Source organism: Trachypithecus francoisi, unplaced genomic scaffold (assembly GCF_009764315.1).
Source record: "Trachypithecus francoisi isolate TF-2019V2 unplaced genomic scaffold, Tfra_2.0 Lachesis_group12, whole genome shotgun sequence".
NCBI classification, from domain to species: domain Eukaryota; kingdom Metazoa; phylum Chordata; class Mammalia; order Primates; family Cercopithecidae; genus Trachypithecus; species Trachypithecus francoisi.
Window position 1 is genome coordinate 4422317 of NW_022681457.1, and position 26564 is coordinate 4448880.

Consider the following 26564-nt stretch of genomic DNA (forward strand, 5'->3'; position numbering starts at 1 on the left):
TCATTGGTGAAACGGGTTGGAGTCGCTGTGTCCCGGCCCCGCCTCGGGCGTGAGAGCTCCAGGGGGGCGGAGCTTGCCGCTGCGCTCTACGTAAACGATTGGCCTTGAGCTCTGTCAATATGAAGCTGGAGGCCTCAAAGTTGGGGGGAGGAGGAGGGTGGGATAAAGAGGAAAGGAGCGTGGAGGACGTGTGGTTACTCAAAGAACAGCTAAGAATTTTGCAATCAGCCTGAGCGGGGCGGTGGTGGGGCTGAGCAAAAGGAGGAGGAGCCAGGAGGCACTGGGAATGGACCCAGGAGTTCCGGACACCCGTCTTCCAGCGCAGCCTCTGTGGGAGGGCAGGACCTAAAGTCCCGTCACGCCCCCACAGGATTTACATATTTATGAGGAACCATCGAGATCTTTGGAGAACTAGCTAGCCTAGAGGAGGTAGAACATCTCGCTCCTCGCGCGTTTCCGTTTCCGCTAGGACACTGGCGGTTGGTGAGCATCATGGCAACCGTGGTAAGTGTGGGTGAGTGGAGGGTGAGGAGCGAGCTCGCAGTCTCGAGTTTGAGAGAGGAGGACGCTGGAGGCCCTCACTCCTGGGTCTGAGGGAGGAGGGATATGGGGGTCCAGACTCCTGAGTCTGAAGGAGGAGGAAGCTCAGCCTCCCACATCTGGGGGAGAAGGAGACATGGGGGCTGGACTTTCTGGATCTGAGGGAAGGAGGGAGCTGGGTACCAGGGCTCCTGGGTCTGAGGGAGTGAAATAAAGAAGGGGCTGGGATCCCGGAATCTCAGGTCTGCCCCATCATGCTATAGGGAACTCCAACTTTCAAAATCCTCTTGGCGCAACGGCGGGTTCCGCAGTCCTTGGCGCCAGTGTGATGAGGAATATTGTAGGACCTTGCGCTTCGAGCCATTTGGGAGCCTTGGATTGTTAGTGGTGCTAATGGCACTTGAGTTCCAAGCTGGAAGCACAGGCGGGTACCTGTTGTGTGTGTCTGAGAGCGCGAGGTCGCCTAGTGAGCCTTTAATGGGAAGAAATTGTCGAGGAACAAGAGAGTCTTCGTGGAGAGGACTAAAAGATCAGGGACCCAGAAATCGGGATCTTGTCATGCGACCGTTTTGGCCATTTTCATATTTCCAGTATTTCGCATGGGCTATGTCTCGGTGTGAATGCTCAATAAATTATCACTTGAATATTTGAATGAATGAATGCACGTGAATGAAGTAGAGGCCAGGAAACGGCCTGGCACCTGCGCAAGAAATACCTGAATAAAGAAATGATTTTGGCCGGGCGCGGTGGCTCAAGCCTGTAATCCCAGCACTTTGGGAGGCCGAGGTGGGCTGACTAGGTCAGGAGATCGAGACCATCGTGGCTAACACGGTGAAACCCTATCTCTGCTAAAAATACAAAAGATCAGCCAGGCGTGGTGGCGGGCGCCTGTAGTCCCAGCTACTTGGGAAGCTGAGGAAGGAGAATGGCGTGAACCCGGGAGGCGGAGCTTGCAGTGAACCCAGATCGCGCCACTGCACTCCAGCCTGGGCAACAAAGTGAGACTCTGTCTCCAAAAAAAAGAAAAAGGTGATGTGACCTGAACTTAGGGACTGGGCTGGGCTTCCAGGTGCCTCAGTTTCCATGATGAGCCCAGTCAAGACGGCGGAAGGGAGGAGAGAAAGTTGCTGGTAGCTGGGGGTGAGATTTGAGTCTGTTGCTGTCACCAGGGTGAGGAGGAGGAGAAGGTGGATAGGGAAGTAGAAGAGAAAGGGTATGACCAGAACTTCTGTGGAGAAAGTATTGGAAGTATGAGGGGATGGTGGGTACTAAGTTTTGAAATGATCTTGGTTTTCATGGGGCCAGCGGGCAGCAAGGTTTTGGAGAGACTTACGGTGAAAGAGAAAGTCTCTGTAGCAGACAGTCTTTGGTAAGGGGCCTGTTTATGTTGACAGAGCTAAATTTGGGATTCCTGGATTCATGTCTTTTTTGTTGGGTGGGGATGCCTAGTCTTCTGGTTGTAGTCTGGGGGTAATATCCTATGTTCCTGCGTTCCAGCTTTCTATAGGAGACAGTAGGTGGGAAGGTTCACACAGTGACAGGGAAAGCTTGTGACCATTGATGGCCAGAAAGTCTAAACGATTGGCTCCAGAGGGAGGAGGCTTCCTCTGGGCTAGATAACTGTATGTCCTCTCCGGTGGAAGAATAAAAGAAAGACCTGTGGGCTGGGCACAGTGGCTCACGCCTGTAATCCCACACTTTGGGAGGCCGAGGTAGAAAGATTGCTTGAGCCCAGGAATTTAAGACAAGCCGTGGCAACATAGTGAAACCTTGTCTCTACAAAAAAAAAAAGAAAATTAGGCCGGATATGGTGGCTCACACCTGTAATCTTAGCACTTTGGAAGGCTGAGGTGGGCAGGTCACGAGGTCGAGAGTTCGAGAGCAGCCTGGCCAATATGGTGAAACCCCATCTCTACTAAAAATACAAAAAAAAATTAGCCAGGTGTGGTGGCACATGCCTGTAGTCCCAGCTATTCTGGAGGCTGAGGCAGGAGAATTGCTTGAACCCAGGAGGCAAGGGTTGCAGTGAGCCAAGATCGTGCCACTGGGTCGACCCAGCCTGGGTGACAAAGTGAGGCTCTGTCTCAAAAAAAAAAAAAAAGAAAGAAAAAAGAAAATTAGCCAAGTGTGGTGGGACTCACCTGTAGTCCCAACTCCTTGGGAGGCTGAGGTGGGAGGATTGCTTGAGCCTGGGAGGTGGAGGCCACGGCAGTCCAGCCTGGGTGACAGAATGAGATCTTGTCTCAAAAAAAAAAAAAAACACACACACACACACACAAACCTGTGGGAAAGAAGGAGAGTTGGGGATAGGTGGCCTAGGTTAGCGTGCTGGCTTCTTAGGCTTCCTTTTCCTCATTAGAAATTATGAACTATTCCTCGGGAGGCTGAGGCAGGAGAATGGCGTAAACCCGGGAGGCAGAGCTTGCAGTGAGCTGAGATCCGGCCACTGCACTCCAGCCTGGGTGACAGAGCGAGACTCCATCTCAAAAAAAAAAAAAAAAGAAAGAAATTATGAACCATTCCGAAGTGTCAGAAAATAATGTAACAGATGTGCAAAGATCCAGCATCCAGGATTGTTTTTTTGTTTTGCTTTTTTTCAAGACAGAGTCTCACTCTGTCTCTCAGGTGTAGTGCAGTGGTGTGATCTTGGCTCCCTGCAGCCTCTGCCTCCCAGGTTCAAATGATCCTCCTGCCTCAGCCTCCTGAGTAGCTGGGACTACAGGTGCACCACGCCCAGCTAATTTTTGTATCTGTGTGTGTGTGTGTGTGTGTGCACATGTGTTAGTGATAGGGTCTTGCTCTGTCTGTCGCCCAGTCTGGAGTGTAGTGGTGCGATCTGTGCTCACTACAACTGTCTCCTCCTGGGTTCAAGCAATTCTCCTGCCTCAGCCTCCCAAGTAGCTGGGATTACAGGCACCCGCCACCACGCCTGGCTAATTTTTTATATTTTTAGTGTAGACTGGGTTTCACCATGTTGCCCAGACTGGTCTCGAACTCCTGACCTCAAGTGATCCACCTGCCTTGACCTCCCAAAGTGCTAGAATTACAGGTGTGAGCCACCGTGCCTGGCCTAATTTTTGTATTTTTAGTAGAGACAGGGTTTCACCATGTTGGCCAGGCTGGTCTTGAACCCCTGACCTCAAGTGATTTGCCTGCCTCAGCCTTCCAAAGTGCTGGGATTACAGGTGGGAGCCACTACGCCCAGCCTGTTGTTTTTCTTCTTAATAGCTTTATTGAGATAGAATTCACATACTACATAATTCACCCATTTAAAGTATACAGCTCAGTGTTTTCTAGCATATTCACAATTGTGCAGCCATTTCCACAGTCAATTTTAGAACATTGTCATCACGCCAAAAAGAAATGCCATGCTACTTACCTGTCACCGCTAATCCTCCCATACCTCCCTTCTTCAGTTCTAGGCAGCCACTAGTCTTTCTCTGTATATGGATTTGCTTATTGTGGCTACTTCATGTAGCCACATACAATACGTGTCTTTTGTGTGTGGCATCTTTCAGTCAGCATAACGTTTTCAAAGTTCATCCACGTTGTAGCATGTATTAGAACTCCATTCCTGGCCAGGAATGGTGACTCACACATGTAATCCCAACACGTTGGGGCGCCAAGGCTGGTGGATCTCCTGAAGTCAGGAGATCAAGACCAGGCTGGCCAACATGGTGAAACCCCATCTCTACTAAAAAATACAAAAAAAAAAAAAAGAAAAATTAGCCAGGTGTGGTGGCAGGTGCCTGTAATCCCAGCTACTCGGGAGGCTGAGGCAGGAGAATCGCTTGAACCTAGGAAGCGGAGGTGGTAGTGAGCCAAGATTGTGCCATTGCACTCCAGCCTGGGTGACAGAGTGAGACTCTGTCTCAAAAACAAGGAAAAAGAACTCCATTCCTTTTTATGACTGAATAATATTCCGTTGCACAAATAGACCACGTTTTAGTTCACCATTCATCAGCTGATGGACATGTGGGTTGTTTCTACCTTTTGGCTGCTGTGAATACTAGTGTCCATGTTTAGTGTGGACCTCCAGAGGGGCTCCTGAATTGTCCCAGGTGGTGTTTACTCACCTCCCTCTCCCATGTGAGAAGGCGTGGTAGCTGGCTTCTCTCTTTGGAGAACTGTCAACATGGGAGGCCTCAGTGTATTCTTGTTGAATGAGCTCAACACTTTAGAGTATCACTTATGCAAACCACAGACATCGAGTCCCCGAGGTGAACAAGAGAGACACAGGCTGTGCCCTTCATGGGACTCATGTCCACTGGAGCTGAGAATGTTGATCCATCCATCTCCCTTAGGAATGTGAGATTAGGCTCCCGGGGAGGACTTTCAACTGTCTGAATGTCTAGAGGTCCTAAAACTAGGGTGGCAGGGGTGGTGGTCAGAAAGGGCCTCCTCTAGGGGGCAGCACTTGATCTAATTCAGCGAGAAAGCAGGGAGCGCAGTCTAGACTCAGGCCAGCATGTGCAAGGCCTGGTGGTTGAGAACTGGGGCCGCCTGGTACAAGAGATGCTGGGAAATTAGCAGGGGCCAGACCATGTCCAGCTTCATGCCTGCTCCTCATTGGTGTCTGTCCTTATGGAGCTCACAGTTATTAGAAATGGGGAGGACTTGTCAGGGCACGGTGGTTCACACCTGTAATCCCAGCACTTTGGGAGGACGTGGCGGGCAGATCACTTGAGGTCAGGAGTTTGAGACCAGCCTGGCCAACGTGGCAAAACCCCATCTCTATTAAAAATACAAGAAAAATTAGCCAGATGTGGTGGTGTGTGCCTGTAGGCCCAGCTACTCAGGAGGCTGAGGCAGGAGAATCGCTTAAATCCAGGAGGCAGAGGTTGCAGGGAGCTGAGATTGGGCCACTGCACTCCAACCTGGGTGACAGAGCAGACTCCATCTCAAAAAATAAAATAAAATAAAGAAATAGGGAGGACTTGGACAGGCATAGTGGCTCATGCCCATAATCCCAGCCCTCTGGGAAGCCAAGGCTGGCATATCACTTTAGGCTAGGAGTTTGAGACCAGCCTGGCCAACATGGCAAAAACCCATCTCTACTAAAAATACAAAAATCAGCCAGGTGTGTTGACACACACCTGTAATCCCAGCTACTCAGGAGGCTGAGGCAGAGAACTGCTTGAACCCAGGAGGCGGAGGTTGCAGTGAGCCGAGATTGGGCCACTGCACTCCAGCCTGGGTGACAGAGTGAGACTTTGTCTCAAAAAAAAAGAAAAAGAGAGAAAGAAAGAAAGACAGACAGAAAGAAATAAAGAAAGAAAAGAAAAGAGGGAGGACTTAATTCTTTCACCAAATAACCAAATACGTGCTGGACCCTGAGGACCGAGCTGTGGATGAGACAGACAGTCCTTGTCTTCCTGGGGCTCAACCAAGCAGCCATTAGGCTGTAACAGGCAAGAGGGGTGGGGGTGACTGGCACCTGACCCATCGCCTACCTGTGAGGGGAAGGAGTGGAAAGGACCATCTCATGGGAGGGACAGAGGGGTCGTTGGTGAAAGCTGGGACCACACTAGTCCTCTGACACATCTTCTTGCACCCCCAGACAGCCACAACCAAAGTCCCGGAGATCCGTGACGTGACAAGGATTGAGCGAATCGGTGAGTGAGTTGGGTCAGGAATAGGAGCTAAGCCCTGCCTGCCATATGCCCTGATTGAGCAAACCTATGGAGGACCCCTAAGATGGAGAGGGAGGTGGCCTGCACACCAACTGCCCCCCACTACTGTTCCCCCTCTCTCTCTGTCTGCTGGGGGAGGAGGATCCTCAGTTCCAGAGTTGGGTCAGATGATGCAGTGGGGGCCAGGCTGCTAGCTTGGCTATCCTGATAGGGTTCCCGGGTGTATTTGCCTGGAGGTCATAGATATTTACTGGGTGCTTTACTGGGTTTGACCTCGTATACCCAGTACACACTGTGGGGTGAGTTCCCTGAGGGCAGGGACCGGGTCTGTCTCATTCCTAGCTGTGTCCGTAGCACAGGACCTGACAGAGCAGATGATCAAGAGATAACCATTGAATGCACGAGTTTGCGTCCCGTGGAACCCTTGCAGTAACCCCATGAGGTGCATATTACAACTGTTAGCTGACGGAACTGAATTTTCAGAACAGCGAAATCACTGGCCCCAGCTCACAGAGCAGGAAGCTGAGGTGCAGTGAGGCCAGCAGGGTGCGCTCTCACAAAGGGCTTTACCGGCAGAAAAGAGACGGCATTCATTCATGCAGCAGACTCACTCATTCAGGGCCTCCGAGCAAGGCAGTAAGGGCTCCTGGCTGTGAACATGGGTTTTAGAAGCCCAGTGCTGGATTCCTGAAGCTTAGCTCTGCCACTTTTCCACCATGTGGCCAAGGACTAGTTCCTCTCTGTGCCTCAGTTTCCTAATCTGCAAGACAGTTCACCTCATCAGTTAATGTAAGATTCAATAAAGTAGTTGATATAAAATACTTCGGGGCTGTGTGCCAACACTGTTTCATCTATTTAAAGTACCAGGGTGCTGAGCACAGTGGCTCACGCCTGTAATTCCAGCACTTTGGGAGGCCGAGACCAGTGGATCACCTGAGGTCAGGAGTTTGAGACCAGCCTGGCCAACATGGTGAAACCTCGTCTATACTAAAAATATGAACATTTGCTGGGCGTGGTGGCACACACCTGTAATCCCAGCTGCTCAGAGGCTGAGGTAGGATAACCCCTTGAACCGGGAGGCGGAGGTTGCAGTGAGCCAAGATCATTGCCATTGCATTCCAGCCTGGGTGACAAGAGTGAAACTGTCTCTAAATAAATAAATAAATAAAAGTGCTGAGGCTAGGTTAAATGTCTCATACCTGTAATCCCAGCACTTTGGGAGGCCAAGGCGGGTGGATCACCTGAAGTCAGGAGTTTGAGACCAGCCTGGCCAACATGGTGAAATCCCGTCTCTACTAAAAATACAAAACTTAGCCAGGCATGGTGGTGCATGCCTGTAATCCCAGCTACTAGGGAGGATGGCTTGAACCTGGGAGGCAGAGGTTGCAGTGAGCCAATATCATGCCACTGCGCTCCAGCTTAGGTGACAAAGTGAGACTCCATCTCAAAAACAAACAAAAAGTGCCAAGTATGGCCGGGCACGATGGGTCACGCCTGTAATCCAAACACTTTGAGAGGCGGAGGCAGGAGGACTGCTTGAATCAGGAGTTCAAGACCAGCCTGAGTCACATAGTCACATGACCCTGTCTCTAAAAAAAATAATAAAATAAAATGAAAAAATTAGCAGACAGTGGTGGTGCATGCCTGAGTCCCAGCTACTTGGGAGAACTGCTTGAACCAAGGAGGTTCAGGCTGTGGTGAGATGTGACTGTACCACCGCATTGCAGCCTGGGTGACAAAGTGAGACCCTCTCTCAAAAAAAAACAATAAAAATTTTTAAAAAATTAAAAAAAAAGAAAAGATGAACAGCCAAGCACTACTTGGGAGCTGAGGACCCAGTAGAGACTAACTGCACCCAGGAGCCACCCTTGGGGTGCTCATAGTCAAGCACTGGTGTCAGCAAATCTTTCTTAAAGTGTCAGATGGTAAATCTTTCCTCGTTGAAACTACTCAACTCTCCTCTTGCAGTGCGAAGGCAGCCCCAGACAGTATGTAAATGAACTGGCATGGCAGTGTTCCAACACAAAGATTTTTTGGTTGGGTTTTTTTTGTTTTGTTTTGTTTTTTGAGATGGAGTCTCACTGTGTTGCCCAGGCTGGAGTGCAGTGGGACGATCTCAGCTCACTGCAACCTCCACCTCCCAGGTTTAAGCGACTCTAGTGCCTCAGCCTCTCAAGTATCTGAGACTACAGGTGCATGCCACCATGCCAGGCTAATTTTTGTATTTTTTAGTAGAGATGGAGTTTCACCATGTTGACCAGGCTAGTCTCAAACTCCTGACTTCAGGTGATCTGCTTGCCTCTGCCTCCCAAAGTGCTGGAATTATAGCCATGAGCCACCACGCCCAGCTCCAATAAAATTGTGCTTGCAAAAATAGGTGGCTGATCTACAGGCTGAGGTTTGCTTAACCCTTAGCTAATGTAAAGCATTGGCATCCCATCTTCCCCTCTCGCTGGCTGTGTGGCTGGGGCTTGGGACCTAACCTCTGTGAGCTCCCTCCCCATTCATATCAATAGGTCCTGGGACTCTCGCCATTTTGATACCCAGAAGTGTTTTCAGGGTGATAGCAGCCAGGACTCTTGTTTCATTTTATTTTGTTTTATTGAGACAGGGCTTGCTCTGTCGCCCAGGCTGGAGTGCAGTGGTACAATCTCGGCTCACTGCAACCTCCGCCTCCCAGGTTCAAGCAATTCTCCTGCCTCAGCCTCCTGAGAAGCTGGGATTATAGTCATCTGCCACCACGCCTGACTAATTTTTGTATTTTTAAGAGAGACGGGGTTTCACCATGTTGGCCAGGCTGGTCTCGAACTCCTGACCTCCAGTGATCCGCCTGCCTTGGCCTCCCAAAGTGCTGGGATTACAGGCATGAGCCACCGCACCCGGCCCCGGCCAGGGCTCTTTTTTTTGCAGGGTCATATGGAATAAACTGAGAACATGTGGGTGCTGTGTAAGCCATAAACACGAAGTAATTGTGATCGTTAGCCCTTGTGGTTAGTTCTTAGTACGATTATGTGCTTAATCAGGTCTCATTGACTTTCATTTAACTAGGATGCATCCTCAGAGCAGCTCCAGTTCATTGAGTATTTACCACCTTCAGCCATCTTGCTAGGGAGGTGCCAATTTGGGATATCCTTCCCCTGTGCCCCTTCATTCCCCCAACCCCCTACTCCCTACTCCCACCCACCCCTTTGACAAAGAAGGAAACCAGGGCTCAGAGGGGTCAGGCCACACGTGCAGCAAGCTGGCTAGTAACTGAGTCTTTGTTCTTTCCCTTCATATAGGTGCCCACTCCCACATTCGGGGACTGGGGCTGGACGATGCTTTGGAGCCTCGGCAGGTAGAGCAGAGGAGGCTGGGGTGTGAGGGCCTCTCCATGAAGGTCTTGGGTGGTGGGTACCCAGGGCCCTGGGGAGTGTGGGGACTACATTACGGTCTTCTGGACCTTTGGCTACATATCCATAAACTTCAGCCACACGTGGGTTTTCTTGGTACTAAAGAATTGGTTAGGCCGGGTGTGGTGGCTTATGCGTGTAATCCCAGCACTTTGGGAGGTCCAGGTGGGTGGATCACCTGAGGTCAGAGTTCAAGACCAGCCTGGCCAACATGGTGAAACTCCATCTCTACAAAAAATACAAAAATTAGCCGGACGTGGTGGTGCATGCCTGTAATCCCAGCTACTCAAGAGGCTGAGGCAGGAGAATCGCTTGAACCTGGGAGGTGGAGGTTGCAGTGAGCTGAGATTGTGCCACTGCACTCCAGCCTGGGTGACAGCTCAAAAAAAAAAAAAAAAAAAGAATTGGAATTGGGTAGCAATTGCTTTGCCACCTTAAAAAAAAAATTGGCTGGGTGCAATGGCTCATGCTTGTAATCCCAACACTTTGGGAGGCTAAGGTGGGAAGATTGCTTGAGCCTAAGAGCTTGAGGCCAGTCTGGGTAACATAATGAGACCCCATCTCTGCAAAAAATTTTAAAAATTAGCTGGACATGGTGGCGCACATTTGTGGTCCCAGTTACTCAAGAGGCTGAGGTGGAAGGATCTCTTGATCCCTAGAAGTCAAGGCTACAGTGAGCCATGATTGTACCACTGTACTTCAGCCTGGGTGACAGAGTGAGATCTTGTCGCAAAAAAAACGGAGAAAGCTTTTTTGGCTTTTCCCAGAAGTCCTGCTAGTAATATGTGCTTCCATCTCACTAGCCAGGATGTGGTAGAAATGCAGTGGTAGCCCCGTAGGAAATCACCTCATGTGCTGCCTCCCACCCACAGGCTTCGCAGGGCATGGTGGGTCAGCTGGCGGCACGGCGGGCAGCTGGAGTGGTGCTGGAGATGATCCGGGAGGGGAAGATTGCCGGGCGGGCAGTCCTTATTGCTGGCCAGCCAGGGACGGGGAAGACGGCCATCGCCATGGGTAAGAAACCTCCCAGGGCAGGAACTCTCCTAGTCCCTGGTAAATAACTCCTCCTATGTGGGTCAGGGTCAGGATCAGCCACATTTAACCGATGACCCAAAGTGACGGTGGCTTAAACACTCAATTCATTCTCGGCTGTGGAAGAATCTAGAGGTAGGCCAATTGGGGCTTATTAAGTAGTTCCAGGAAGTCTTCCATCTTCCTGCCTCATCATCCTCTGCACTTGGTTCCAGTGTCAAGAGGACGTCATGTTCCAAGAGGGCTGCCGGAGCTCCAGCCTTCCCATTCATAATCCAGGCAGCAGGAAGAAAAGAGTTAGCATGACAGTGAACCCCCTCGAGTTGGCTTCCTTTAAGCAGTCATCTTGGAAATCCTCCATGCTTCTGCTTATATCTCATTGACTAGAATTTAATCATATGATCACACTCTGTTTTTGGGGAGGCTGGGACATTAAATGTTTTTTAAAATTTCATAATTTGGACCATTTTTGCCTTAAGAAAATGAAGATTCTTCTGTTGGACAACAGGTTGTAAAAATAAAAAATGTTAAAAAAGAAAACAGGAAAGAAAATGAGGGTTCTGGAACTAAGGAAGAAGGGGAAGGTGGGTATTGAGGAGTCACCCAGCATCTCTGTTGCAGTCCACTAGTGCTTTATGATTTTTTCACTCCCAGCTGTTCTTCTTCTTCCTTGTTGAACTCCTATTTATCCTTCAAAACCCTACTTCAGCATCTCTGCCCCACTGAAGCTTTTCCTAACCCACTGCTCTTCCCACTCACTCCCACCTCTGTGCTGAGGATGGGGCCAGGCAGGAAGAATCAGAATAACAGGCAGGTCTTCAGTGAAGATAAAGCAGTGCCTGTTGGGGTGCCAGGCCTTGGACTGGACACTGGGGACCCATAGATGAGTTAGACCAAGGCCTGACTTCAAAGAGCTCCTGGTCTGGAGGAGGTGGTCATGGACATGATCCCTTCCAAGGTGACGTGTTACAGCGGAGGTAGCATGTGACAGAGGAGGCACCTGACCTTGGTAGGAAAACGGGACATGTGGTGGCATTTGTCGGTGGAGGCTTCCAGAGAAGTGGATACCTGAGCTAAGCCTAGTAGGATGGCCAGGAGGCTCCTGGGCGGACACTGGGGACAGCATGTCCAGGCCCAGAATGTGGCACACACAGTGCCTTCCTTCCCTCCATCCTTTCTCCTTTCCTCTTCTTTTTTTTTTTTTTGAGACAGAGTTTCACTCTGTTGCTCAGGCTGGAGTGCAGTGGTGTGATCTTCACTCACTGCAACCTCTGCCTCCCGGGTTCAAGTGATCCTCCTGTCTCAGCCTTCCAAGTAGCTGGGATTACAGATGTGTGCCACCACACCCACTAATTTTTGTATTTTTAGTAGAAATGGGATTTCACCCTGTTGGCCAGGCTGGTCCGGAACTCCTGACCTCAGGTGATCCACCCGCCTGCCTCGGCCTCCCAAAGTGCTGGAATTACAGGCGTGAGCCTGTAGACTTTATTTTTTAGGCATGTTGTGACCATGCCTGGCCTCGCCTTTCCTCTTCTTGTGTCTCCCAGGCAAAGCCTCCTGCAGGCCAAACCCTGTGCTGGGCAGCACTGGGGTGAGGCCGGCCTCGCCCTGGGGGGGACGCTCTTTAGTCTAGTGAAGGAGGCAGAGAGGACCCCTGGTGTCCCCAGGTGGCATGGGCCATGCTCGTCCACTCAGTCCTCAGCAGATACTTGCTGAGTTCTGTGATGACGGCCATTGTGCATCCGCAAAGGGGACCAAGAAGAGGTACCACTTGACACTGGGCAGGAGGGTGTGGCAACAGCCTGTCTGTAAGGGCATGCCCCACATTGGGCCAAACCTTGTGGCCAGGAAGGTGGAGGGAAAGGTCTGGCGCTCAGAGCCGTTGCTGGAGACAGCCCTGCTTCCTGCCAGCCACCCCAGGCCACAGGCGGTCGAGCGCCCTGCCCTGTGCCGGTTTCAGGCTGTGCAATCATGTTACCACTGAGCACCAGTGCCTGCCTGCCTGCCTGCCCATAGTTGCTCCTAAGCAGGGTGTCATGCCATGCCGGCACCTGTTCTGTTATCATCCCCATTAGACCGAGGGGGAAACAGGCTCGGGGAGCCGTCCAGATCACACGGTGCCGACTGCACTAAGTGGCAGATCTGGGATCAGAACCCAGGCAATCTGCCTTCATCACTTGTAACTATTGTGGCAGCCCCTTAGCCTTAGTCCCTGCTCCCCATTGCCCAGCTCTGAGGCTAAACAGCTCATAGAGGCTGGGAGACAGATGTGGCGAGGTTCTAGGGTGTACCCTCTGGGCAATGTGGGATTCTAAGCCAAGCCTGCCAGAGCAACCTGCCCTCCCTGGCTTCTCTTTCACTGTCTGCCTCGTGGCTGAACCCCTCTCTCCAGTTCCCGCTCCCCAGGGCTCTGCTCAGCTCAGAGCCAAGTCCTTACATGTAGGATGGCACTGAACCCTCTTTCCTGGGGTGGGAGAAGAGCTAATTTGCCACAGAGCAGGTGTCGGGGACCTAGGGCCAGAGCGCCTTCACCTACCCGGACTGCCTCCTCCCCAGGCATGGCGCAGGCCCTGGGTCCCGACACACCATTCACAGCCATTGCCGGCAGTGAAATCTTCTCCCTGGAGATGAGCAAGACTGAGGCGCTAACGCAGGCCTTCCGGCGGTCCATCGGCGTTCGCATCAAGTAAGCAGGTGACCCGAGGCGGGTGCCAGTCCCCAGAGCCTGGGAGCAACTCCACGCCCCGGGCGGCTTGTCCTTTGTCCCGGAGCTTTGGGAAGGTTGTGATTCCCGAGGGCACAGGTGTCAGGCTGTCTCCTCAGATCTGCTCTCTGGCTAGGGAGGAGACGGAGATCATCGAAGGCGAGGTGGTGGAGATCCAGATTGATCGACCGGCAACAGGAACGGTGAGTCTGCGTGAGTCTGTACCCTGCTGAGGCCACCTCCAGCGCCAGGGTTGGAGACAGTAGATGTCAGGTGTGCACTGAGGTCAGAATCCCATGGAATGTTCTAGCTGCAGACTAGAACCCAAAGTGCTGGATTATAGGCATGAACCACCATACCTGGCCTTTTTCTTTTTTTTTTTTTTTCAATTTCTGTTTTTTCCTTTTTGCATAGCTGTGTTTTCTGATTTTGCGATCAACAAAAACAACTTCTATTTGGGTATAAATAAACTGACCTACAGTAGGAGGTCAGTTAACTTGACAGTGACTTATCCCCTCATGAGGGACATTATAAGCAATAGAAACTGAGGTAGTGAAATAACGAGAGAGATCTGTTAGTGAATTCTCAACAGACTTCAAAACCCATTCTGTGGCCAAAAGGCATGTCCTGTCCAGCTTACGTGATACAAGTGATTTGCTCTTTTTTTTTTTTTTTTTATCCCCGAGACAAGTCTCTCTCTGTGTCCCCCAGGCTGGAGTGCAGTGGTGTGATCTCAGCTCACTGCATCCTCTGCCTCCCGGGTTCAAGTGATTCTCCTGCCTCAGCCTCCCGAGTAGCTGGGATTACAGGTGTGCACCACCAGGCCTAGCCAATTTTTATATTTTTAGTAGAGATGGGTTTCACCATGTTGGCCAGGCTGGTCTCGAACTCCTGACCTCGTGATCTGCCCACCTCGGCCTCCCAAAGTGCTGGGATTACAGGCGTGAACCATCGTACCTGGCCTTTTTCTTTTCTTTTCTTTGTTTTTTCAATTTCTGTTTTCTCCTTTTTGTATAGCTGTGTTTTCTGATTTCGCGATCAACAAAAACACCTTTTATTTGGGTATAAAATAGGAATGTCAAAGTGTGGCCTTTGGCAATTTTGCGAGACCTTGGGCCATGTTGTTTATAATAGACTTTATTATTTATTTATTTTGAGACGGCATCTCACTCTGTTGCCCAGGCTGGAGTGCAGTGGCGCGATCTTGGCTCACTGCAAGCTCTGCCTTCTGGGTTCATGCCACTCTCCCGCCTCAGCCTCCCGAGTAGCTGGGCAGATTACAGGTGCCCGCCACCATGCCTGGCTAATTTTTTGGTTTTTTTAGTAGAGACGGGGTTTCACCGTGTTAGCCAGGATGGTCTCGATCTCCTGACCTCGTGATCCACCCGCCTCGGCCTTCCAAAGTGCTGGGATTACAGGTGTGAACCACCGCACCTGGCCAATAGACTTTATTTTTTAGGCATGTTTTTTGTTTACTATTTTTATTAAGAGTTTTATTGAGTTTTGGCTGGGTGTGGTGGCTCACGACTGTAATCCCAGCACTTTGGGAGGCTGAGGTGGGTGGATCACTTGAAGTCAGGAGTTCAAAACCAGCTTGGCCAACATGGTGAAACCCCTTTTCTACTAAAAATACAAAATGGCCAGGCGCGGTGGCTCACGCCTGTAATCCCAGCACTTTGGAGGCTGAGGTGGGTGGATCACCTGAGGTCAGGAGTTCAAGACCAGCCTGACCAACATGGTGAAACCTTGTCTCTATTAAAAATACAAAAAATTAGCTGGGCATGGTGGTAGGCGCCTGTAATCCCAGCTACTCAGGTGGCTAAGGCAGAAGAATTGCTTGAATCCAGGAGGCAGAGGTTGCAGTGAGCCGAGATCGCACCATCACACTCCAGCCTGGGCAACAAGAGTGAAACTCCGTCTCAAAAAACATTAAAAATAATAAAAATACAAAACAATTAGCTGGGCATGGTGGCACACATCTGTAATCCCAGCTACTTGGGAGGCTGAGGCAGGAGAACTGCTTGAACCTGGGAGGTGGAGGTTGGAGTGAGCCGAGATTGCACCATTGCACTACAGCCTGGGTGACAGCAAGACACCATCTCAAAAAAAAAAAAAAAAAAGAGCTTTATTGAGTTTTAATTGACATACAGAAAGCTGCACACATTGCAAGTGTCCAGTATGGTCGATTGGGACATACATGTTCACCCGCGGAGCCATCACCACGTCAGGCTGGTGAGCACACCATATCTCTTCCCCAAAGAGCTTCCTTGTGTCGTGCCCATTTTGAAGCTGTGTAAGCAGAGGCCAGAGCACAGCCAGAAGCTTATCAACACTGGGGACACTGGGGGCACTGGGGCAACAGCAGGGCCCTCTCTGATCCCCTTCCCTGGCTTGTCCCCACTCTCAGGGCTCCAAGGTGGGCAAACTGACCCTCAAGACCACAGAGATGGAGACCATCTACGACCTGGGCACCAAGATGATTGAGTCCCTGACCAAGGACAAGGTCCAGGCCGGGTGAGCAGTCAGGGGCCATGCCAGGCAGCCAGGGGAATGGGCAAGCTTGGGCCCATTCCTTTCCTTACTCCACCCCCTATCCCTCTGTAGGGACGTGATCACCATTGACAAGGCGACAGGCAAGATCTCCAAGCTGGGCCGCTCCTTCACACGCGCCCGCGACTACGACGCTATGGGCTCCCAGGTGCGGCCGGGACTCCTGCGATCCCCTCACCCCCAGCACTGGGGTGTTTTCACCTCCTCCATCACCCCCGTGACCCATGGGGTCTGGATCTTCCTGTCACTCTGACTTTTTGTCCTGGTACTCCTGGGTCTTCCCTGTAACCCTAGGACAGCTGGGCCCCTCAGCCTGGCACTGTAGCTTCACATCACCACATGTGGCCTGTGGCTTCTGAGGTCCTCCAGGAGCCCCCATGACCCTTAGCTCTCTGGAACACCCCTAGTCCTGACTACCTCCTGGGCCTGGGGTTTCCGGATGACCCCATTTAGCCTCCCAGCTCCATTTCCTGGAGCTCCAATCTCCCCCAGACAGAGGCCTTTAGGGGCCCCCTTCATACCCTTCCCTGCCCTGTCTTCTCCCTTCTTCTCCCACCCCCGCCCCATAGACCAAGTTTGTTCAGTGCCCGGATGGGGAGCTCCAGAAACGCAAGGAGGTGGTGCACACCGTGTCCCTGCACGAGATCGACGTCATCAACTCCCGCACCCAGGGCTTCCTGGCGCTCTTCTCAGGTGAGGCCCCTCCTGCCCTGCCCTGCCCCAGGCCTGGCAGCCTCCTTCGGGGCCCCTCTGTTCCTGAGCTCCGAGTGTGGCCCACTTGCTCCGCACCCTTTCCTGTAACTCTGGCCCGTGGCTGCCTCTGTTCTCCACCTGCAAGTCCACTTCGTCCCCCGCTGCTGGTGCTGTGATGGGGGTGTCGCCCTGCCCTCTCCCCATCCTGTGTTCTCTGCCTCTGTTCCTCCTCTCTGGGGATGTTTCATTCTCCTCGTCCCTCCTTGTTTCGCTCCCCTTTCTCCACCCCTGCATCATCCTTCTCTGTCTTAGTCACACTGTGGCCCTGGAACCCACCTCCTCTCTGACTTCCCTGATGTAACCTATGCCTCACGTAGGTGACACAGGGGAGATCAAGTCAGAAGTCCGCGAGCAGATCAATGCCAAGGTGGCAGAGTGGCGTGAGGAGGGCAAGGCAGAGATCATCCCTGGAGTGAGGACCCGGGACGTGGCCGGAGCAGGTGGCGGGATGGGGGTGGGCTGGGGAAGCGGGGACATGGGTGGCGACTCTCACACACACCCCAATCCCAGGTGCTGTTCATCGATGAGGTCCATATGCTGGACATCGAGAGCTTTTCCTTCCTCAACCGGGCCCTGGAGAGTGACATGGCGCCCGTCCTGATCATGGCCACCAACCGTGGCATCACGCGGTGAGCCAGCTACAGGGGCCTCTGGGGAAAACGGGATGCTCCGGGCAGTGGATGTGGTCAGAGGGTCCACAGGGAGCCTGTGTTGACACCTGGTCAGGGAGGGACTGGTGACTGCGGTGTGCGCTCTTCCCTCGCAAAAGGTGGGTGGGAGGCAGCTGTGCTCCCGAGGAAGCCCGAGACTGTGTTCTTGCTGCCTTTCTGTCTTGCTACTCCTTGGGCCCCCAAGGCTGCAGTTTTGAAAGTGCGTGCGGAAGCGCCCCAGGGTGCTGCAGGACACTCACGGGCGTGCTGTGGGATGTTTTCTGATCTTGAGGGCAGCACAGTGACATCTGTTAGACACGACATAAACTACCACTGTTCAGTTACTTCGACCCAACAACTTCATTCACAGAACTCTTAGTGTTGTGTTTGGCCTGAGGATGCCAGGGACAGAGTCCCATGACACAGAGGGTACCATGCTCTGCTGAAGCCTGGGAACCTCATCTCCCAGGTGTTGCCAGCACCCTGTGCGTGGGGAACTCTTAGTGTTGTGTTTGGTCTGAGGATGCCGGGGACAGATTCCTGTGACACAGAGGGTACTGTGCTGTGCTGAAGCCTGGGAACCTGGTCTCCCAGGTGTTGCCAGCACCCTATGTAGCTGGGATTATGGGCACCCGCCACCATGCCTGCTGGCTGTCTTCTCCACCTCGCCACATTTTGGCCCACAGGAAGCAGGGGGATGTGGAAGGCAGACAGCCCCCATAGGCTGTGATCCACAGGCTGCACCCCACCCTTGTACCCACATCCCATTGCCCGGCACTGCTCAGGCTCAGGGCTGTACCTGGTGGCAAAGAAGGCTGGGGACTGTCAGCTGCAGCACTGCAGCTGTGGGCCCAGCTAAAACTGGGCGGTTGGGGTGGGCACCACAAAAGGGACAAAGCGGGCATCCTACAGAGGATGGTGGGCCGCTGTGCCTGGCTCTGTGTTTGGCTCTTTTAACTCCTTGGATCTGCAGAAGAAGCTCAGAAGGTAAATATCACCTCAGCCCCATTTTACAGGGCAGGACAGTGAGGCCCAGTGACTTACTCAGGTCACAAGTCTAGAAAGTGGCAGAGCCCGAATTTGGTCTCTCGGTGGCTGGACACTGGAAGAGACCCCCAGGGCTGATGGTGTTTTCACAGAAACTGCAGGTCAGGGCCTGGGGACTGCCCAGGGGCACCTCCTGTGGGAGGCAGCAGCTACGGGCAGCCCTGATGGTTCGTAGACTCCGTATCTGAGAATCTCCTCGTTTGCTAAGATTTATTTGTAATCCGCAAGTAAATATCTGCCCTGCTTTCAACCACAAATTCAAGTCACCTGGCACCCACTTTCCTAGCTGAGTGTGAACGAGGCAACACTGCCTGCTCCCTTTAGCGCTCATGCTGTAAATAAGTGTCCTTGTTGTATTCTATTTAGTGCTACGTTTTCACTTTTCTTTTTTGAGACAGGGTCTTGCTCTGTTGCCCAGGCTGCAGTGCAGAGGCACGATCATGGCTCACTGCAGCCTCAGTGCCTGCCACACACACATACACACACACACACACACACACACACACCACCCCTGGGGCTCAATCAATCCTCTGGCCTCAGCCTCCTCATCAGCTGGGACCATGGGCGTGCACCACTATACTTAGCTAATTTTTGTTTTTATTTTGAGGCAGAGTCTAACTCTCTTGCCAGGCTGGAGTGCATTAGCACGATCTCGGCTCACTGCAAGCTCTGCCTCCCGGGTTCAAGCAGTTCTCCTGCCTCAGCCTCCCGAGTGGCTGGGATTACAGACACCCCCAACCATGCCTGGCTAATTTTGGTATTTTTAGTAGAGACGGGGTTTCACCATATTGGCCAGGCTGGTCTCGAACTCCTGACCTCATGATCTGCCCACCTTGGCCTCCCAAAGCATTGGAATTACAGGGGTGAGCCACTGCGTCCGGCCTAATTTTATTTTTTTATTTTTTATTTTTTATTTTTGTATTTTTTTTGTAGAGATGGGGTTTTGCCATGTTGCCCAGGTTGGCCTAAAACTCCTGGGCTCAAGCAATCCGCCTGCCTCAGCCTCCCAAAGTGTTGTCATGTTTTTGTGCCTTTTTTCAAAAAAAAACTTTTTGGGGCCATTTGTTGGTGATCCTGCCGTTTGAAATGTCTCCTGTGCACAGTGCTGAAGTGCTGTCTGGTATTGTAAGTGTAGGGAGGCTGTGATGCCTGACGGAGGAAAGAGCGTGTTACAGACGCTTCGCTGAGCCCAAGTTAGAATGCTGTTGACATGAGCTCCACGTTAGAGAATAAACAGTGATATTACATAAACACATGAAAACAGAAACACACATAAATGAGGCCGCGCGGTGGCTCAGTCCTGTAATCCCAGCACTGTGGGAGGCTGAGGTGGGCAGGTCACGAGGTCAAGAGAATGGCGAGACCATCCCAGCCAACATGATGAAACTCCGTCTGTATTAAAAATAGAAAAAATTAGCTGGGCATGGTGGCATGTGCCTGTAGACCCAGCTACTTGGGAGGCTGAGGCAGGAGGATCGGTTGAACCCGGGAGGCGGGGGTTGCAGTGAGCCGAGGTCACACCACGGCACTCCAGCCTCGCAACAGAGCGAGACTCCGTCTTCAAAAACAAACAACAGAAACACACAAATGAAAACACACATAGACCCAGATTATATATATATTGATTGACGAAAATACCGTGAGTAGAGGCTCAAGAGAGCCTAACCCTGTATTCCACTAGGAGCAGTGGCTCAGGATCGGCTAATTGGAGTGTTCACGGTGACTTTCTAGAACCTCACTGCGGTGAATAAGGGGAACTGACTGTATACCCTGGCACCGGCCCTGGGCTGGCCCCGCTGCAGCAGGGAACAAGACAGGTGTTGTCCCCTCCTTTGTGAAGCTTCGTGTTGAGCATGGGAGTGGGACCTTGATCCAGTAATCCTGGAGGCAGAGAGCTAGCTTAAAGCAGCCCAGCTCTGCGGAAAGGTGCCCTTGGGGGACTGACACAGTTGTGGAAGGCTGCGTCATCAGGGGGTGACGTCATCATGTGACAGGAGACATGAGCTAAAGGTTAAGTGGTGTTGGGCCCAGTGAGTGGGTGGTGATGGGAGGTGGGAGTGTTCCCAGCAAAGGGAATGAAAAGGGAGCATCCCCCGACAGCCCCCTCTTTCTCCCTCTTCCTCAGAATCCGGGGCACCAGCTACCAGAGCCCCCACGGCATCCCCATAGACCTGCTGGACCGGCTGCTTATCGTCTCCACCACCCCCTACAGCGAGAAAGACACGAAGCAGATCCTCCGCATCCGGTGCGTGCAGGACCAGGCCGTGCGCCTGAGAGGCGGGGCTGGGGTCTACCCTGTTTGACAAATGCCGACACTGAGGTCTGGCGGACTGGCATGGTGGCTGGGCCTGCAAGAGAGAGGGCTGATCTGGCACCCAGACAGTGGCCGCCGATCCGGAAGCAGGAGCCATGGTGGGAAAGGGAGGCAAGGTACCCGTGACTGGTGTGGGGGCCAGCGCCCTGGGGGTGGTCAGGAGGCCTAGGTTTTAGGTCCAGCCCAGCCCCTGTCTCCGTGGCTCTTCTAGCCTCAGCATTCTATGGTTCTAAGATGCAGGTGCCACATATTCCCAGTGGGGAAGGGCCAGAGGGTTGCTGTGGCCACTTTTGCTACAGTCAGAGGCTGGGCCCTGGCTGAGCCACCCCCGTCCCCCACTGCTTGCAGGTGCGAGGAGGAAGATGTGGAGATGAGTGAGGACGCCTACACAGTGCTGACCCGCATCGGGCTGGAGACGTCACTGCGCTACGCCATCCAGCTCATCACGGCTGCAAGCCTGGTGTGCCGGAAACGCAAGGTCAGCCGGCCGAATTAGCCAGCAGGGCCAGATGGCGGCAGTGAGTGACGCACTACTTCAGGGGCTGCCAGGGTTCCGATTTCAACCTAGGATGTACATTTTCAGAGGCAGTGAATTTTCATCCCTCAGGTTGTCTTCTGTATCTCCCCACCTGGCCTCCAGTAGGTGCTCAGTAAATCTCTGTTGACTGTAAGTAGATGCTGTTAGGTCCACCTTACAGATAAAGAAACAGGAATGAAGAGACTGTGCCCACAACCAGGAGATGGCCAGGCAGGATTTGGACCCAGGCGATCTGGCCCAGAATGCCCTCCCCTCACATGCCACCCTCTGCTGCCTAGAGCATGGAGGTGGCATATGCTGGGGTCTGTGCCGTGAGTCTCACGGAGAGGGGCCCAACTCAGGACCTGCCCTCCCCCTCCAGGGTACGGAAGTGCAGGTGGATGACATCAAGCGGGTCTACTCACTCTTCCTGGACGAGTCCCGCTCCACGCAGTACATGAAGGAGTACCAGGACGCCTTCCTCTTCAATGAACTCAGTAAGAATCCCTACCCTGCACTTGTACTGCCAGAGCCAACCTCAGGGAGGAAGAGGGAGCTCGGCCTAGAAGGCTCAGGTCCTGCCCCTGGGCCACACTGACCCTGTGGCCTTCCTTCTCCCCACAGAAGGCGAGACCATGGACACCTCCTGAGCTGGATGTCATCCCCTGTCCCCACCCTGTTTTCTACCAGAGTTCTGACACTGTGACTTTGTATAAAATGGTTTGAAGCTGGACCCACCCTGTGTGTGTGTGGTTGCCCTGAGCCCACAGAAAGACACCCCCAGAGTGCAGATTGAGAAGCCTTTATTGCGGGAGGAACGGGGTGCCTGCTGGTTCCAGGAGTCGGGATGGACTTGGAAGGCTGGGGGGAGGGTCCTTTGAGGAAGAGGAGGCCTGGAGGTGGGGGTCATCACAGGTCAAAGGGTGGTCCTTGGGACCCCCACAGTCAGTGGTGCTGCGGCGGCAGAGTCCACAGCGACAGCTGAGAGCCACGGGGATGGAGACCACGGGGTCCACGCCAGGCGGGCAGCCAGGGAGCCGGATGGACTCGAAGCGCACCTCGCGGTAGGTGCATACCGCCTGGGGCACGGGCGGCAGGACCGCCTGCAGCACCCGCATCTGGAGGACATGTGGATAGCGGAGTGAGCATGTGCCTGGGGCCAGCGCCTCAGCTGAGCTCCCAAGCTGCCCCCAAAGGTCCCAGACTCAGGAGTCCAGGAAGCCCTCTGTTCCTGCCCTCCCACACCCCATTCCCCAGCCCCTGACCAGACAGGCAGACCACCCTTCCTCCCCCGCTGCCTCTGTGAACCCAGCCCTGAGGTGGCAGCACCTGCCCCTGGCCCGGGGCAGCTCACCATGGTGGGGCAGTAGCCGGCACAGATGGTGGTGTTGACGGTGATGCACACGGGGCAGGCCTCCTTCTCGGCAGCCAGGGTGGCATTGATGGGGCGGCACAGTGGCCGCAGCGGCTCCCTGGATGCCCGTGCCCGACCCATGCTCAGCAGCATCCACAGCAGCAGCCCCTGGGACAAGGACACTGCTTCAGCCCAGTCTGAGACCGCAGCCCCGTGCCCTGGCCCTCCCATGCCCTGGGGTACACCACCCTCAAGGACCCAGAGACCCTTCCCGGCATCTCCTAGTCAGGACCCACCGCCAGGACACCTTCCTTTCAGCGCCCACCCCACAGCCCAGAGGACCTGAGATACCCCAACATTTTAGAAACCCACCCTCAGGGATTGCCCCACCTGAAGCTTACTGGGGGTCACGCCCCTCCAGAAAGAGGCCTCCTTCCACAGCTCACACGCGTCTGCCCCTTCTCATGCCAGTGATGGCCTGGAAGGAGGTGGAAGGTGCCCAGGGGCCCTGCAGTCTTACCTGGAGCATCTCCATCCTTGGTGCGTCCCCTGCCTCCTGTACCTGGCTTTATACCTCTGGGTTGTGGGGGCGGCAAGGCCACCAGGAGGTGGTAGGATGCTGGGGTAACCTGGACACTAATCCCCCCGGGGGCGAGAGGTGCACAAGGCCAGGGAGGCACAGGGGTGGCTCAGCAGAGCGCCCCAGCCCTCTCTCCTCAGTGGTCCAGCGCCAAGAGTGAGGCAGAGACCACGGTGAAGTGACCTCAGAGACTCAGTGGTCGAGTGCTAGGGTCTAGTCGGCGTTGGAGGCACAGGGAGTAGGGTGTAGGAAAACCTGTCTCTGCCTATCCTGCGGTCTTGGGAGCCAGGAGGAGGCGGTGACCCGAGAAAGGTGCGGGACTGAAGCCTCAACCTTCCTCCACTTGAGGCATTCCTGTGCCACAGTCCTCACCGTGACTGTGCTGCCAGGGAAGCCACTTGACCCAGATGCCCCCCAACCAGGGATTCAGCCAGAGCTCCACCTCAGCCTTAGGGACCTCTGCCCACCCTACCCTCAAGCCAGGATGCCCGGAGCGGTCCCCGGAAATGTGGGTGGTTCTGGTGATTTAACTCATTTAATACGCCCGCAGGGTGCGTGTCCTGCCCGCAGGGCCACAGCCTCCAAGGACATTATCTGGACTTAGTCCCCTCCCCGCAATGCCGCAGCCGAGTGGGCGTATGTGGGCTAGTCCCGCCCCCACACTGCCAATAGACAGTAGTCCGGACCCCTCTTAGTGAGCGGAGGTCCCGAGCTCGGCTCCGCCCCGAGGCCAGGGGGCGTGTCTGGGGTGGGGCTGGCCCGGCCGGCTCCCACTAGCGCCGGCTTCCAGCTGCCGGAGCCGGAGTTCTGGGGCTGTAGGCTTTCGGCACGCTGTGGATGCCCGGCAAGGGCTTCCAGTGGGGGCCACCCCAGGGCGCCTCCAGCGGGCGGAAGCGGTCGAGCCGGCGGAGCGGGTGCAACGGGGGACTGTAGGACTCCTGAGCCAGAGACAGGGCTCCGCGGTGCGGCACGGCCGAGGTCACCGGCCTGGCGCGTGGCACGCGGACCCGCGGTGGTCGGGGCGGCCGGCAGGAGCGCGGACAGGGCGGCCGCTGCGGGCCGTGGCCCCGGACCTGGGGCGTCTCTTCGAAGCTCCAGTAGGTCAGGGAGTCCTTGCGGGGGTATCCGGACAGCTCCGTCCTGTGGGAGCAGGGCAGGATAGTGAGGACCGTAGCCTGCGTTCCTGGGTCCTCGAGGTACTTAACGTCCTGGAAACTGAGCTTTCGCATCCTAGCGAAGGAAACGGGGGCTTTCGCTTCCTTGGGAAGGAGTATGTGGGGGCTCAAGTACGGAAACAGGCCCTGCCCTCTGATCCAGAATCCCCTCGAGTCGCTGTGCAGGCTTCTTGTCCCTACTGCGGTTCCTGAGAGTTGACACTAAGGACTCCTGGGTGCTAAAAGAGGGAGGGGTTGGGGCCTGAATTTTGGTTCTTGCTGCTACAGGATTCGAGGCTGAGACCACCGGGTCAGAGAATGGGAGCCAGCCCAGGGGCTCGGCGTGCACCGGCCAAGGCAGGAGGCGGTGCCGAGAGAGAGCCCGGCTTACTTGGAATAGAACCGAAAGTCCCGCGCCGAGGTGGTCAGATAGAGCTGTCGGCGGTCCAGGACGCCCCGGTCGGATACTGTGAAAGGCCGGCCAGACAGCTCGGGGTTCTTCGTCCAGGGGATTAGAGCCTGAGCAAGATTGGGGGAGGAGGCATACCCAAGACATAGATTTCTTACCCCATTCAAAGCCCTAGGTCTAGCCCCGCAGCAGCTTCGGAGCCCTGAAGGTGAATTTCTAGTCCCTGGTCCTTCTGGCCTGGCCTGAATGCCTAGCCCCTCCCCCAGCCCCTCTAACCTCCAGATCCCGCCCCAGACCCTTTAGCCGCGCCCTAAGGCGGTGATTTCTTCTGGCCCCGTCCCAGGCTCCCGGAACTCTGCCCCGTCTCGCCAGCGCCGGCTTCTACCCGGCCACCTGGGAAGGCCCCCCGCGGTGGTGGTCTGCGAGTTGTAGGGGCTGGGGCCGGACATATTCGCGCGCGTCCGGGTCGGGAGAGCCCGTGTACTGCGCCCTCGTCTCGCTGCGCTGGTACTTTGTGGTCAGTGGGAGGCGCCAGCCGCGGCGTCTGAGCTGCGGAAAGGCGACCCGGAGACCCATGTGAAGGTGCAGGGGACTCAAATGCAGTCCCCCGCCCTGTCCCCCGCGGACTCCGGCACTCCCCAAACCTTACCTTTTCTCCTAAATCCTTGATTCCCACAGTCCGCGTGGGGTCTGCAGGCTCTGGGCTCTGGGCTGGGCGCAGGGCCCGCCATGGGTCTTGGGCACGTAGGCCGAGCCAGAGGTTGTCTCCCATCTGCTGAGGACCTCGTCCAAAGCCCAGATGCGAGAATCCTGCTTTGCAGCCGGAGGTAGAGGGTCCACGACCGTGGACTGGAGAGTAGGCGCTGCCCATCAGCTAGAAAGACTCAGGCGTCGGTATCACCCCCCACCCCAAACTCTGACCTCTTCCAGTCGGCCCCCAGCCCTTTCCTCTGCAATCCCTGGCATTCAGCTTCCCTGGTGCCTCCTCTCTCAGACCCAGGGCTCCAGGACCCTCCTCCTTCAGAGAGGAGTCCAAGCTCCCAATCCCCTTTACTCAGCACCTAGCTTTCTGGGTCCCCAGGCCCCGCAGGGCTTCAGCCTAGGGTCTGCTCACCTACACCGTGGGCGGGGGGAAGGGCACGGGTGGGATAATGCGGTGGGCAACGCAGGTGCTGGTGAGATGCCAGTTGGGCCAGGATCCAGGCATCTCGGTTGCAGAGATGGAAGACCACGGGGCGGGGGGGCCACAGCCCAGAGCCAGGGTGCCACTGGCCATGGTTCCTCCCCCTCCCTGTAGCCAAGCAGGTGCTGGCTTGTTGCTGTTGCCCCAGGTGACAGAACCCGCCACTCTGAACCCAGCCAATGAAGGGCCTGCAGACATGTGGATGGATGGAGTGAGAAGGAGACCCAGAGACAGAGGGACAGGGACCCCAAGAGGGGCACAGAGAAACACGGGGAGGGGGATGGAGACTCAAAGAGAGGCAGGCAGTAGGGGACAGAGAAGTTCAGGATTTCAGAGACACAGAGGGTGGTGGAGACAGAGACACAGAAAGAGGGACAGAGACCTGGGGGTGTCAGAGATCCAGACAGAGAGACAGAGCCCCCTGCACTACACCCAGCACCTCAGGACATCCATGAGAAACACCCCTCTTTGCTCCAGTGTCCAGAACCTCCCAGCTGCTTCCTCCCTCTGCCATGCCTGCCCACCTCGGGGTAGACTTCCCGGGGCTCCCCAACCCTTCCCGCACATGCTCAAAGAGTCAGCCCTGGCACGCTGGCATCGTCGGCTGTCCTGTCTGCCTTTGATTTGTTTGAAAACTTCCAACTGGGTAGGCTGGGTGGGGAAAGAGGAAGGACCCACAGAGAAGTGCACAGGGACATAGTGAAAAAGATGGGCTTTGATGAGTGAGAAAGAAATACAACAAGAAAGGGGAG

General features: G+C 54.4%; 2 protein-coding genes and 1 pseudogene across 4 annotated transcripts; 1 reads left to right on the forward strand and 2 right to left on the reverse strand.

The window, feature by feature from the left end:
- Positions 1-302: 302 nt before the first annotated feature.
- Positions 303-21863, forward strand: RUVBL2 (RuvB like AAA ATPase 2). 2 transcript variants are annotated; one of them, XM_033223957.1, is made up of 15 exons: positions 303-429; positions 6101-6155; positions 9455-9510; positions 10438-10579; positions 13154-13283; positions 13438-13504; positions 15709-15815; positions 15906-15999; positions 16421-16544; positions 16922-17016; positions 17115-17233; positions 20427-20546; positions 20964-21093; positions 21515-21629; positions 21757-21863. In XM_033223957.1, exons 4-15 carry the CDS (start codon positions 10450-10452, stop codon positions 21780-21782), a joined length of 1257 nt encoding a protein of 418 aa, XP_033079848.1. In that variant the 5' UTR covers positions 303-429; positions 6101-6155; positions 9455-9510; positions 10438-10449; the 3' UTR covers positions 21783-21863. The 2 variants fall into 2 exon arrangements, with proteins under 2 accessions (XP_033079848.1, XP_033079847.1); XM_033223956.1 differs by having other exon boundaries at positions 367-504.
- Positions 21864-21918: 55 nt separating this feature from the next.
- On the reverse strand, positions 21919-23992 carry LOC117091543 (choriogonadotropin subunit beta). Of its 2 annotated transcripts, XM_033223967.1 has the most exons (3): positions 23007-23423; positions 22487-22654; positions 21919-22250 (listed from the first exon to the last, which is right to left on the reverse strand). In XM_033223967.1, the coding sequence occupies exons 1-3, from the start codon at positions 23019-23021 to the stop codon at positions 21936-21938; spliced, it is 498 nt and encodes a 165-aa protein (XP_033079858.1). In that variant the 5' UTR covers positions 23022-23423; the 3' UTR covers positions 21919-21935. The 2 variants fall into 2 exon arrangements, with proteins under 2 accessions (XP_033079858.1, XP_033079857.1); XM_033223966.1 differs by having other exon boundaries at positions 22487-23992.
- LOC117091547 lies at positions 23712-25925 on the reverse strand (annotated as a pseudogene).
- Positions 25926-26564: the final 639 nt, after the last annotated feature.

Coding starts and splice junctions, on each gene's coding strand:
- RUVBL2 (XM_033223956.1), top strand. Junction 6,156..9,454: donor GACAAGGATTGAGCGAATCG/GTGAGTGAGTTG, acceptor CCCTTCATATAG/GTGCCCACTCCCACATTCGG. Junction 20,547..20,963: donor AAGCAGATCCTCCGCATCCG/GTGCGTGCAGGA, acceptor CACTGCTTGCAG/GTGCGAGGAGGAAGATGTGG.
- LOC117091543 (XM_033223966.1), bottom strand. CDS start 22,717: ATGGGAGGGCCAGGGCACGGGGCTGCGGTCTCAGACTGGGCTGAAGCA. Junction 22,251..22,486: donor CCGGCTACTGCCCCACCATG/GTGAGCTGCCCC, acceptor CATGTCCTCCAG/ATGCGGGTGCTGCAGGCGGT.